We start from the raw sequence: 12781 nt of genomic DNA on the forward strand, positions 1-12781 counted from the left end.
GCAATGCAAGTCTACCCCCTCTGTGTCCCCCACCTCTCCCATGTAACACCATACTTGCCATCTCTCCCGGAATGTCCGGGAGATTCCCGCATTTTGCGAGAGTCTCACGATCTCCCGGGAGAGTGTGGAAATCTCCCAGATCTGCCCACTTCAAGTGGTGGGCAGAATTAGGTCCCAAACGCAGCGATTCCCGGTGAATTGCGACGTTTGGCCCCACCCCCCGCTGTCAAATGACACGTTTGCATCATTGTGTCACGGGGGCGGGTCCAAAATGACGTGCATTTTGGAGCCCTGCCCCCCATCACACCCACCTCCCCCGGCAGGCTCCCGGAAACCAACTCAAATACTGAGAATCACATCCAGTATACACAGATACTGATGATTACAACCTGTATGGTTTTGTGGAGTTCACATCAATGTATTAATCACAAGAGAAAGCACAGACAACTATATATTATTATTATATTATCATTATTATTATTATTATTATTTATTATTAATAAAAATAATATTATTATCATTTATTTCTAAATATCCCCATGCACATATTTCAAATGTTGATCAATGAGTTAATATAACATTCACCTGTTTGGGCGCCTTCTATTCTGCCCATCTTGCACTGATCTAACAATGGGATCATCACAGTGCTGTGAAGGAGGGAGTGAATACACCTGATTTAATTTGAGCATATCGACTTTATTTTGGTGACTGTTGATATCAGCGCTGTTAAATTCTATTATTGTTTACTTATAATTTTAAAAGATAAATGTATCTAGACAAGACTCGTTTGTATGGTATTGCTTGCAGAATCCCTTTACCCGTTCACCTCCTCTGAGACCTCTCCTGTCAGTCTTATTGATGTGTAATCATTATCTCACAATACAATAGCTTGGGGGCATTCACATAATGACTGATTTATTTCTAGACTTGCTGTAAATTCTGCTAATAAATGTCCCTCTGTTGCCTGTTATAATTGGCAGCATAAATAATGTAAGTTGGGTAAGATTAGGGCGTTGTAGCAAATAGTCTGTGGGTTTTAAACTTTTTTTTTATCATCCTTACTCATAAGCATAGATTGTTAGGGACACAACTGTTCCAGGGCCAAATCTTCAAAAATCTAGGAAATAAAGGGCATTTGTCAATTATAATTGTTATGAGAATGTGGCCTATCACTAGGAACCAGTCCCTTGTGACTATTTGGTGATGCCGTAAATGTATCAAGCTGAGAGTTTTCCGGCGGGTTTGATAAGTGGAGATGTTGCCTATAGCAACCAATCAGATTCTAGCTGTCATTTTGTAGAACGTACTAAATAAATGATAGCTAAAATCTGATTGGCTTTTCAAACCCGCTGGAAAACTCTCAGCTTGATACATTTACCCCCTAATGAATAGTCTACTAATGGCTGCCTCCACTTCTTGTAGGTTCAAGAGATGTCTAGGCTAAACATAGACGCAAAATGATCCACACATCCAAATATGAAATACTTCAATCTAATTAGAAGAACAGCATTTTTATGTTGTCTTTGTTGCATCTTTCTTAATGATTTCTTAATGACCTTTTATTCACCCCAGTGTCTATGGTCATTATGTTTCCCGTGGATTGTGCCCAAGTTCGGCTTGCCGGCAACAGAAAAAGTGGTGTTTATACTATTTACCCTGGAGGGGATAACTCAAAGGCCATCAGAGCGTTCTGTGACCAGGATACAGATAATGGAGGATGGACTGTAAGTGCCACAAGATTTAACATCTGGGCAATGCTTCATTTCCATAGTGTTTATAGAGAATGCAGCAATTGTCTGACATTATGCAAACACTATACACCTTATAGGTGTTCCAGAGAAGGACACATGGTACGCTCGACTTCTATCAGCGCTGGAGAACATACGTGGATGGATTCGGAGACCCCAATGACGAGTTCTGGCTGGGTGAGTGAAACTATACAAATCTGCAAAGGGGGGGGGGGGGGAGTGCAAGATTTCAGCATGTTATTGGTCACACCCATATATGGGATTCAGACAAAAAATCTAGTAAATGGGTAGAAAAGCAGATTTATTTCCTATTTATCTGTTTTTTGGAAAACACATTCACATTGTGGAAATGTGATACATGAATGAACAGAACTGGTAGTAGCATAACCCAAATCACATACAACAATACGGGCATTAGGCCTCACATGTCATGTGACATGTGGGAGGAGCATGATCCTTCATTAAAGTGACTATCGTATATGAATTGCACTTATGGTGCAGCGTAGTGTATTATTTGAACTGTATGTTTATTTTATTGTTTCAGAATAAAGTTTGTTGTGCAAGATTTGGTTACTTTTGGATACATGGGGCCGGGTATCGTGAAGGTCTACAGTCTGCTTCGCTTCTTCTTGACAGGCACCATTTTTGCTAAGATCAGCAATCCTCTGTTGCTGTTCTCAGCAAAAATTGCAGCCATACTTGTCTACCGGCTTTCCAGCTCTGAATCCCCTTCCCCATAATGAACTATGTTGTATCAAGAACAGAAGGGCGGAGGATTATTTTAAACTTTCAAAATATGAATTATTTTATATGTAAAGTCTTTTATTAGCAATGCTGGCCCTGTGTTAGTAGAAATACCTCCTAATACGTCCTATTGAGAGAGGACCGACACTAATCATAAAAAACAATAAATATTAAAAGAAATTGGGCAGCACCCCTGAAAGCTGGTCAACACTGGGGCTCTTTCAACTTTTTCACCCATGTGGTACCTTTGGTCTACTTTTCTGGATGCAGTGTAGTCCAGCACCACCTGTGCTGTGCAAAAAACTGAAAAACAAACAAGAGGGGTGAAGACCAGACAACTCAGTATAGAACAGTAAGTTGCGGCTTCCTTACTATTGTGGAACTACAAGTCTCAGAATGCAAGGACTTGTAGTCTCACATCACCAGGAGAGGTACATGGTGTCTATGTCATATACAGCATTTCTTGGTCAATCCAATCCATTATACCTAGAGTAAGAGTAAGTGTGACTAAACACAAAACACCATTCTTTTAAATACATTTGAATTTAATCAATTCATTACCCACTCCACTCATTTAAAAACACCCCTAATTACTAGCGCTGGCAGGCACTAAATCAATGGCACAGGAATTCTCATTGTCTCCCAGTTTGAATGGCTGGACCAACCATCCAATCAGAAATATAGGAAGTGTTTCAAACCATTTCCCATGTATCTGATTGGTTGGCCAGTTCAACCACTTAGATGGTCAGTCTATGGGACTCTCTGTTTCATTCATTTAGCACTGGTACAACTGAGAATTTAATTACCTTGTGAATTGTGGTCTCTGTCTGCTGGATTTAATTCCAAGGATCTGTTTCTATTTTCCCTGCGTAGAGAAACTCACTCCACCATCCTGTAAATCATTTTCTTTCTTTTTAGAAATAAGGAAAAGTCCCATTACTGCCAAATAGTCTTCTCTTTTACTACTTGTGTAGCCGCCCGCTCTTCCCACTGACAGCTCCTGTACGGCTAAAATCTAAAGTAAACAGGGTGGTCTTATTTTCATTGATTTACAGCAGCCCAGAAGTGACAGCTTGATCCCAGAATAAGAAGTGACTATGGGGCTGGAGAGTAGAGCAGAGTGAAATTTCCAAAAGTGTTCAACAAAATATTCTCCTCATTCTATATTTTGCTGCAAAATGTTGTACATTATGCTGGCAGTTTTTGTGCTTTGTTCCTAATGTAGCTCTGTACGGCCACACGTAACTCCGCTGTGAAACGGCTCTTCCTCTGTAAGACTTGTGTGAGATGTCACTCGTTGCTAGTGGGGAGATAAGCTTCCATAGTCAGCTATTACATTTAAAGACATTTAAAGAACTATACAATGAATATAGTAATAAACACACATTTTTATTCAAATGGACAATCAGAAAGAAATAGTCAGTGGAGTGTTAAACACTGAAAGTTACGTCATTTTGGTGATAGTGGGCCTGATTCAGTAAGGATTGAGTAAGTTTTCTTACTCAAGTTTTCTGGACAAACCCATGTTGCAGTGCAAGGTGCGCAAATTAGTTTATCATTTTGCACATAGGGAAAATACTGTCTGATTTTTCATGTAGCACACAAATACTTGATAGCTTACTTGTACACTGAAATTTAAAGTTGATCTAGGACATGCCCTACCCCAACTATAAATCTGCTATCACATTTTAAATTTACCCCCCCCCCTCCAATGCAACATAAACTTTGTTAATATTTGGTGGGTACATATATATGATATTATCATTTTGTGTCTTTATTTATACTTGTCCTGGTTTGTTTCTGTTTTTAGACAAATAGCATCGTCATTACTCCAAGTAAGGGATCGAAATGTCCAAGTCAGGATTGAATAATAAAATACAGCCAGTCGATAAATGAAATTGTAATGTTTGTGCAGCCATTGGGCAATTGCATGAATTGTGATCCCTGTGATCCTGTTGTTTGATTTGTCCACTGAATGTCTGGATGTAGCTATTTTGGCCACACATTCATTTGGCCACATTCGGTTCACAGATCTAGTCATTCTGTGCTCTGTCTGACAACTGGACCCAATCCAACTCTATATTGGTAGTTTTAGGAATGAGCTAGTATTTTAGCAGAAAATGAATAATAGGAAGCGTAAAGTCCTATATCTGTGTCTGCAGGTCTGGAATGGATTCATAAGCTCACAACCAGCCCAGTGAAGTACGAGCTGCGCGTGGACCTGCGCGCTGGGAATGAGTCTGCTTATGCAGTTTATCGCACCTTCATTGTTGGTTCATCTAGAGACAGGTACAAGCTGACGGTCGGTGACTACTCAGGCACAGCAGGTAATATGTTTGTCTTAAAGGGTTAAGATACTAAATAGATGAGGTTCTCACATAATAGTCAGTCCCCTTCTTTACACCCCTTCTTACCAATCTACTAATAATAAAGGACACAAAACAGAGCCTGGCAAATAAAGGAGTTTGTTAAAATACCAACATTGTATGGTAGAGGAGAAAACGATATGCAGTTCAGATAGGACCAATGCTCCTAAATATCGTTTACCCTCTTGATATCAATACATGGGCAACCATTTCACCTGGGCGTACCCTTATCCTTAAGTTTGGGTATCCCTCATCCTCATCCTAAGCATCCGAGAATCCTTGCCCTTTCTGGGCTGTTGGAAGTAACAAACCCGCCCCTGAGGTCAGTGCCTGTACCGAAACCATAACATAAATAAAGCTAATGTGCGGCTACCAAGTATAGCCTCGCCAACTGCTCAATGTTTTCTCGCAAAATACAAACCTCAAACCAGCTGGTGTTGGCACCCAAACAACCAGCGAAAATGCCCTGCATTGGGAGCAAACGTAGCACATGGCAACAAAGTCAAGGGTATTTGTAACCCAAACCAAAGCCACCGCACAAGGGTTACCAGTAAAACATGCCCCGAGCAGGTGTTGGCACCCAAAGCAACTTCAGAGGACCTCCAAAAACAGGGAGGGAGGCTGGTCAACTTGTCTGGCAGACTAGAGGTAGAACACCAACAGCCAGGCAAATTTATAATGTGGAATAAGTGACCTCCCGCATAGCAATGGCCATACCCAAGGCTCACTTTGCCTGCTCGCTTTAATCACTTAGAGAGGGACAAACACACGCCTCAGCTTTTTATTTCCCTCGGGCTTAGTTCATCTCTCAGTTATAATTCTAGGATGTCAGAAAAACCCAGTTAAAGGAGATTACATTAAAGCCACCCAACTCCAAGGCTACTTGTACTTTTGCAGCATAGTGCACAAAATCCCTAATAAAATGCATGGACAAATGAAGCATCACAAGTATTATTTGTGTAGTCTTGTATGTCTGCTCTCTTTAGTATATTACTCATTATTTACTTTCTTTCATAATGTTTTAGGTGATGCTCTTGGTTATCACAATGGATGGAAATTCTCCACTTGGGACAGGGATAATGATATAGCGCTCACTAATTGTGCCCTCTCCCACCGTGGTGCCTTCTGGTACAAGAACTGTCACCTCGCCAATCCTAATGGACAGTATGGAGATTTCAATCACAGCCAGGTACTTTAAAAAAAACAACTTGTGGCTAACAAATACATGTAGTTCTGCAGGTCGGGCAATATTAATCAGCAATGGTGATTTTCAGGGCGCTAAGTCAGACATCGGCTTTAAAAAAAAATCTCCAAAAGATGATGGGTCAGGTTTAGGAGGCAATTAATTACTCACTCATGAAATGATCCCTTTTGTGTCACATATTTACTCCTGGGAACACTGGGGACTGGTTTTATGGCAAATTACTTTACAAAATGGGCTTCAAATAGATTTGCAGTTGCTACGACTGTCTAGCTAGGCTATAAAACAGTTGGTATAGGGTCTGATCTCCACGGGAGAGATTGGATGTTCTGCTGATTTCGGGCCGCTGTAGAGAAGACTGATGGGAAATAAGACATTTACATAATTTCACAGTTATTTCTGGCTCCTTACCAAATCCATTAACATAATACACTTTAGTTTAAAGGCATCTGCAACCAGACGCTCTCTACTTTTACATCTCTGCCTACTTGAAGATTTTTGGAACCCTCATGAAATGCTATCTTTACCTGTTTTCCAAAACAAAAAGATGCTGCCTTTGTATGTGCAATTGTGTCTGTTTTGCATACATCACAGCATGATGCATTCTGCAATTGTATGGTCTGTTTATGCATGCTTGTGGCCTGTGACCGAAAATCTTATGTTTACAAAAGTATAAAACTGAACCATCTTTGTGGACTCCTTCACCCTCACCCCAAACAAGTGTATGCATATGTAGTACCCCTTATTCAAAGTTGAAGGTACGTCCAGGCAGGGGTGGACCTAGACGTAATTTTTATGCGTGGGGCGATTTTGCATAATCACACCCCTTCACGTTGGGATGCAGGCTTAAGTCTTTTGATCAAAATATGAACTAATACCTCATGTTTTCATTTTGCTAGACATACACAGATATGCAGTTTAAAGGATAAGCGCTGACAACTTTCTTTTTGTTTTGTATACATATATGGGCATTTATATTGCCACGCAGCCAGTACCACATACAACATGGGATATACCGAGCGCGTGCTTATTGTCAAGCAGCTGGTACCATATATAATGTGGGATATACCGAGCGCGGGCTTATTTTTCTCTGGTTTTATAATCACACCCATCCTTCATTCTGATTGGCAGGCCCCAGAAAACCCCGCCCACCGCCCCACAATTGGCCCCACCCCCTAAACATGTTTTGTTCGGCATCTTGGACCCAAGTTTAAAGGACTGTCCTGCCCCGATCGCGCTCCCCCCCCCCCCGATCCGCCACTGCGTCCAGGTCTGAATTAGTAGCAGATCAGTCCACATTGACAGCAGACTAACCCCTCAGACACTTATGTCCAACTTGTACAAAAATCTTTTATTTTTTATGCTATGAGCGCAATTGCTATGAAGCATCATTTAAACATGAATAACATAGGTAATACAGCAGGAACAACTTCCCGTCATGTGTAGAGAAAAAAAATTAAAATATGTTTGCTACAAGATGCTCAACAAATCCTAATCTATGCACGACCGAATGCTAAAGTTTCAATAAGCATCTGCAAATCATTTGCAAACCTCTAAATTCGTTAGTTCGTGTGTTTGTGATTGTGAGGATACCACCCTTAGCTGGGATGGCAGTTACCCTCTGTGGGATTCAACTCACTCAGGTAGATCAGAATATAACCAAAATAAGACTTTATTGCGAGAGCACAACACCACAAGACGTTCACAAGTTACAGGGTAAATGGTAGCATGTATCCTCCAGCAGCCTCTTGCAGTCAGCACTCAAAAGCAATAATCTCAGTCTCTTTCAGAGTCTTATTCTCCCACAATATTACCACTAACGATTAGCAAAACAGATACTGGCTCACACTGACCCTGTCCTGGTAGGGTTTCCTCCAGTGGCACCACAATGCGTGGCCCAGAGTCCTGTTGGCTAATGTCTTGTACACTAGGATCCTCCAAGCTACAATAGCTCCCCTGGCATTCTCCTCTCCCTATATTCTTCACTGTATACACAGGAAGTAGGATCAAATGTCTCAAATCTCCCCCTTACAGCAGGGGTCTCTCAGTGGACACTTTAGCTGCTAGACATACTGTCCCTGTTACCTTGATTATACAATGGAATGGCTTGACTCAATTAGCTATTTTGGCTGTATACACTAAACATGGGGTTACAATATTACATCAGGGAATGACATTACACGCTTAAATGAAACAATAAGACTTTTGACACATTGTATCAGCAGTGTTACACCATCTGAGTCTGTGATACATTTTGATACAATAACATTTATATTGATACATATTGATATATTTCTCAATGCTATTTCAGCCAGTATATTACTGTGAAGGCACATTGTATATCATCTAGAAGTTCTAACCTCATTACCTCTCAGATTACTTGTTGTCCTAGCTAATTAACATGGGCTGCCAGCTAGTTAACTCAGACATTGTTCTGATTACAAACCAAATCTAAGCTGTACCTCATAACAATGGACATTTGAGACAAATGGTAATTACCTTAGCTAACACAAGCAAAATGACTTCTGCTGTCCTGTTATTTTCACACAGTATGGAAATATTCTTTATATTTCTACTACATACAATATTGCAGGTAATAGCAAGGGCAAAATGTACCTAATAACATGAAATAATAATACACATAATAAACCGATGCACTGGTGTATATACTTAGACTGGGCCAAGGATTAAAAAGTACATTAAACCGTGAGAAACAGGTGATGAATAGAAAGTTCTCAGTCCAGTAGCACCCCGTTTCCTCACAGTCATCATCAGCTATATACACCGGTCCCTAATCACCTGCAAATAACACTGTATCTGTGACTACGTCCCAGTCTGAACCTGTACGCTATTACTCGAACACCCGCTTACTGAACATTGGCTACGTTAGAACACCCCTTCCCTCCCCTGTAATGCCAATACAGACTTAAAGAGTCGAAAGTGTAGAAAAGTCACAAGTCTGGGTAGCCGCAGTTGTGTATGTTGGTTTAATGACCATGTGCAGTGCGAAAAAGCACAAAGATGCCCTACGCAAACGGGCACATGTCTCACTCTGAATCAGCGCCCATATTTACAAAATAGAAGAACATTTTGGTTTTTGGCATCTGAGGAACAAGTCCAGCTTGTTCCTCAGATGCCAAAGAATGAAGGTGTGATGGAATCACCCACTAAGATTGCTCATTGATATTCTCTATCTTGTTGTGACTTTTATTAATTTTCTGCAACTTGTTTTCTGTTTTCAGGGAGTTAACTGGGAGCCTTGGAAAGGTCACGAGTTTTCCATTCCAGCTGTGGAAATGAAGATAAGGCCTCTATCTGGAGGAAGATAAGCGTGAAGACGATCCAGTGCTGCAACGGCATCCAATGTTTTCTCTTTAAAAATATTTTTTGCTTGAAATTCTGCTAACTATGACCATTTACAATCCTAGGACTCAGGACTACAATTTATAAAATTGCAAATTGGTTGTTTGTCCACAAGATCTCAGCTATTAATGACAGATTCCCACGAGTCACATTTATAGCCTAGCCCTAACAGTTTCTCTTTAAGATGCTGAGAAAATGATTTAAATAATAACCATCCCCAGTCGATTGCTGCAGATCTAGTGCAATTGTGAGGTCTCTTCTGTTTATAGAGCCCACATTCAAGTATATTCCAGAAACATTTTAGAGACTGTCAGGTGGATCCAGATAGTCTAATGTCAACTCTACAGCTTCAGAAACCTCATTATTTTGTTTCTCTTTTATTTTATGCATCACAACTTTGTATTTTCTAGTATTTAACCGGATTCAAGGTATTTAACTTTTATTTAAGGCAAAATCTGCGCAGCATGTCTTGATGAAATGATATGTTTTATTGTTTGTTCCCGAAGTCAAGAAGGTGGTTTGCACTGAATGCAGCAGTCTTCGCCCCCCGGGAGCAGGCAGAGGGGTAGATTTATCAAACCTTCTAAAAATGAAAAGTGGAAGTGTTGCCCATAGCAACCAATTGTATTCTATTTATCATTTATCTAGTATGTTCTAGAAAATGAAATCTAGTATCTGATTGGTTGCTATGGGCAACCCCTGCACTCTTCATTGTTAGAAGGTTTGATAAATCTACCCCAGAATGTGTAAATAGTATTTTTTTCTACAATGTTTTTCTATCTAACCTTTCACCCCAATGTCAAATGTACATGTGTATATAGTTGTATGTTGCACTACAAGACCGCAACATCTGTACTAACAGAGAAAAATAAAGACATTTACAGAAGACATTGTCCCAGGGCAGCACGTTCTTGCTTGTTTTCTTACATTTCATTAAGCTATTAAACCAACGCCTCATGTTTTCCAGATTTTCCAGGATTGCCCATTTGTTATGGTTTGTTTGCATTTATTCATTAACATAATTGGGTAAATCATAGGATACAATACAGTGTGGTAGTGGAGAAAAAAAACGTATTTCTTTCTGCACCTTGGCAAACATAGGTATGGGATGTTTTACCCGTTAACCATAAACTTCCAAAAAAGCAGTGAGAAGTCAATGAGCCCCTCTTCAGCAGTCTCTGTGAGTAACGTTGCTACACCAGCTGATGAGAAGAGTGGGGGCAACTTGGCGATACACATGGGATTTCAGACATGTTGCTCCATGTTATGGGAAAAACCATTATCGAGATTATTCACAAGATCCCACACCTGACTATAGACTATGTGCAATATTGTTACCTCCATGCCACTGAAAACATTTAATTTGAAATTATTAATTTTCTTACATTCTTCAAAAAATGAGTATGAAAATGACATATAATACACAAACATCCTCTCATCATCTCGCCCCTCGACTGCAGCAATCTCCTCCAATCTGGACTGTTCCTCACCCATCTGTTTCCAGTTCGGTTCATCCTACATGCTGCGGCAAGACTGATCTTCCTCTCTGAGTGCTCCACATCCAACGCAACACTCTGCTAATCCTTCTATGACTCCCCATACCTTCCAGAATCGATTATAAATTATTAATCTTGAAATGCTCTCCCTCACCCTCTGTGAGATCTATCTCTGGCCTCATCTCTGATACAGAGACTTCTCTCGTGCTGCTACTTCTTTCTATGCAATTCACTGCCACTCCCGATCAGACTCTCCCACAGCCTTCAAATCTTTAAGCCTCTGAGAACCCCTCTCTTTATTAGTGTTTTCCCTATTCCTACCTATACGACTCACACTGGTACACTCTCACAATGGTCACAATTTCCACTCTGAGCCACACTGGCTCCTTTTATCTCAGCTGTGCTGATTTCCAACTAGATTGTAAGCTCTCTGACGAGCAGGGACATTCCTACTCTTTGTTTTCACATCTGTATTTACTTTGTCTGCCTTCTATGTCCCTGTTTTATGTATGCGCCAATATCCCCACTGTTTTGTGCTGTGGCGCAATTTAAATCAACTACAATAATCATAACAAAAAGTAAAGGTAGCAAGAGGTTATTTTTATGAGCAAACATTACATTTGTCTTGTATCCTAACTGAATATATACCACACTGATTTGATGGATATGCCAAGTTGTCTATTCTGGTTTAGAAGATTGCAAGAGGAAAAGCAAGTGACTTAGGAGGAGGAGTGGTTATTTGGATGGGGTTCATGAACGTTTCATTTTGCTAACACAGTTTAGTAACTGTTTTTGCTCTAGCAGCAAGTCTTAATGGTTGCAACGATGCATTTTACATTATATAAGGCAATATAGGTATGCAGATTAGTTCACTGCTCCAAAAGCTGGATTAAGGGCTTGGTGGGCCTATATCTGAAAGATATGAATGGCCATGAAGGAGTGATACACTCTACTTGTGCCACGATTTGCTGCAGACCAATATTGGGAGGTATAAATTGATAATATTTACACGCTCTGATGCAAAAGTGATCTTTTTAATAAATAAACTATGCAGAGCCAATCTGATCATTTTACAAAACAGATATTCTTCCTTACAAACAACAAACAGTGATATTACAAAATACTTTAGGCTCATTTGTTTTCTGTATCTAACAAGTCATTTTGCCACTCAACCTCAGCGCCCCAAATTCATATTATGCCACATAGTAGTACCCCCAATTCATATTGTGCCAAACAGTAGTGCCATTAGTTCATATAATGCCACACATTGTGCCCCTAGTCCATATTATGCCACACAGTAGTGCCCGCAATTCATATTATGCCACACAGTAGTGCCCCCAGTTCTCATTCCACAGTAGTGCCCCAACTTATATTATGTCACATAATTTTGCCCCTTTGTCATATTAATGCCACATAGTTGTGCCCCAGTTCAACTTCAAACATATGTAGGCAGCTGTTTTCTTATGTGCTACTCACCTCTGGAGTCAGCTCAGACGTCTTCAGCTCTACAACGGACCCTGGGTGGAGTTGATGCGCATGCGCGTGTGCAGCGCCTCCATTTCACATATCTTTGGCTGCTTTAGTGAAGCGGCTTTGGAGTTCCGACATGCCAGATTAAACTCTGTCTGGCACGGGTGCAAAGGGTTGCCAATCCCTGCTTTACACCATGCCTCCCAAATGATCTTGATTTGCAAACTTCAAAAGTAAAAAGGAAGTGGACGTAGCTTTGTGCATTAGGCAGTGTTTTGGATAACTTGGGGCAATGGTTTGTGCAAATCGGGGCTCAGCTTATTTTTCCCAATTTTACCTCGATAAATGTTGGTATGCCTACAAAGGAAAAATGCATCTAATGAAAGATGACTG

At 40.5% G+C, this 12781-nt stretch overlaps 1 protein-coding gene across 1 annotated transcript in view; it reads left to right on the plus strand.

Moving 5' to 3' along the window:
- Positions 1-10310, plus strand: part of LOC142099077 (tenascin-N-like) — a 67716-nt gene extending 57406 nt beyond the window's left edge. Inside the window, exons 11-15 of the mRNA XM_075182177.1 lie at positions 1573-1724; positions 1829-1925; positions 4655-4819; positions 5884-6047; positions 9302-10310. Of these exons, the coding sequence (XP_075038278.1) occupies positions 1573-1724; positions 1829-1925; positions 4655-4819; positions 5884-6047; positions 9302-9388 (665 nt within the window). The 3' untranslated portion in view covers positions 9389-10310. The remainder of the gene's footprint in view (positions 1-1572; positions 1725-1828; positions 1926-4654; positions 4820-5883; positions 6048-9301) is intronic.
- The last annotated feature ends 2471 nt before the right edge of the window (positions 10311-12781 follow it).

This window comes from Mixophyes fleayi, chromosome 8 (genome assembly GCF_038048845.1).
Source record: "Mixophyes fleayi isolate aMixFle1 chromosome 8, aMixFle1.hap1, whole genome shotgun sequence".
In the NCBI taxonomy this organism is placed as follows: Eukaryota; Metazoa; Chordata; class Amphibia; order Anura; family Limnodynastidae; genus Mixophyes; species Mixophyes fleayi.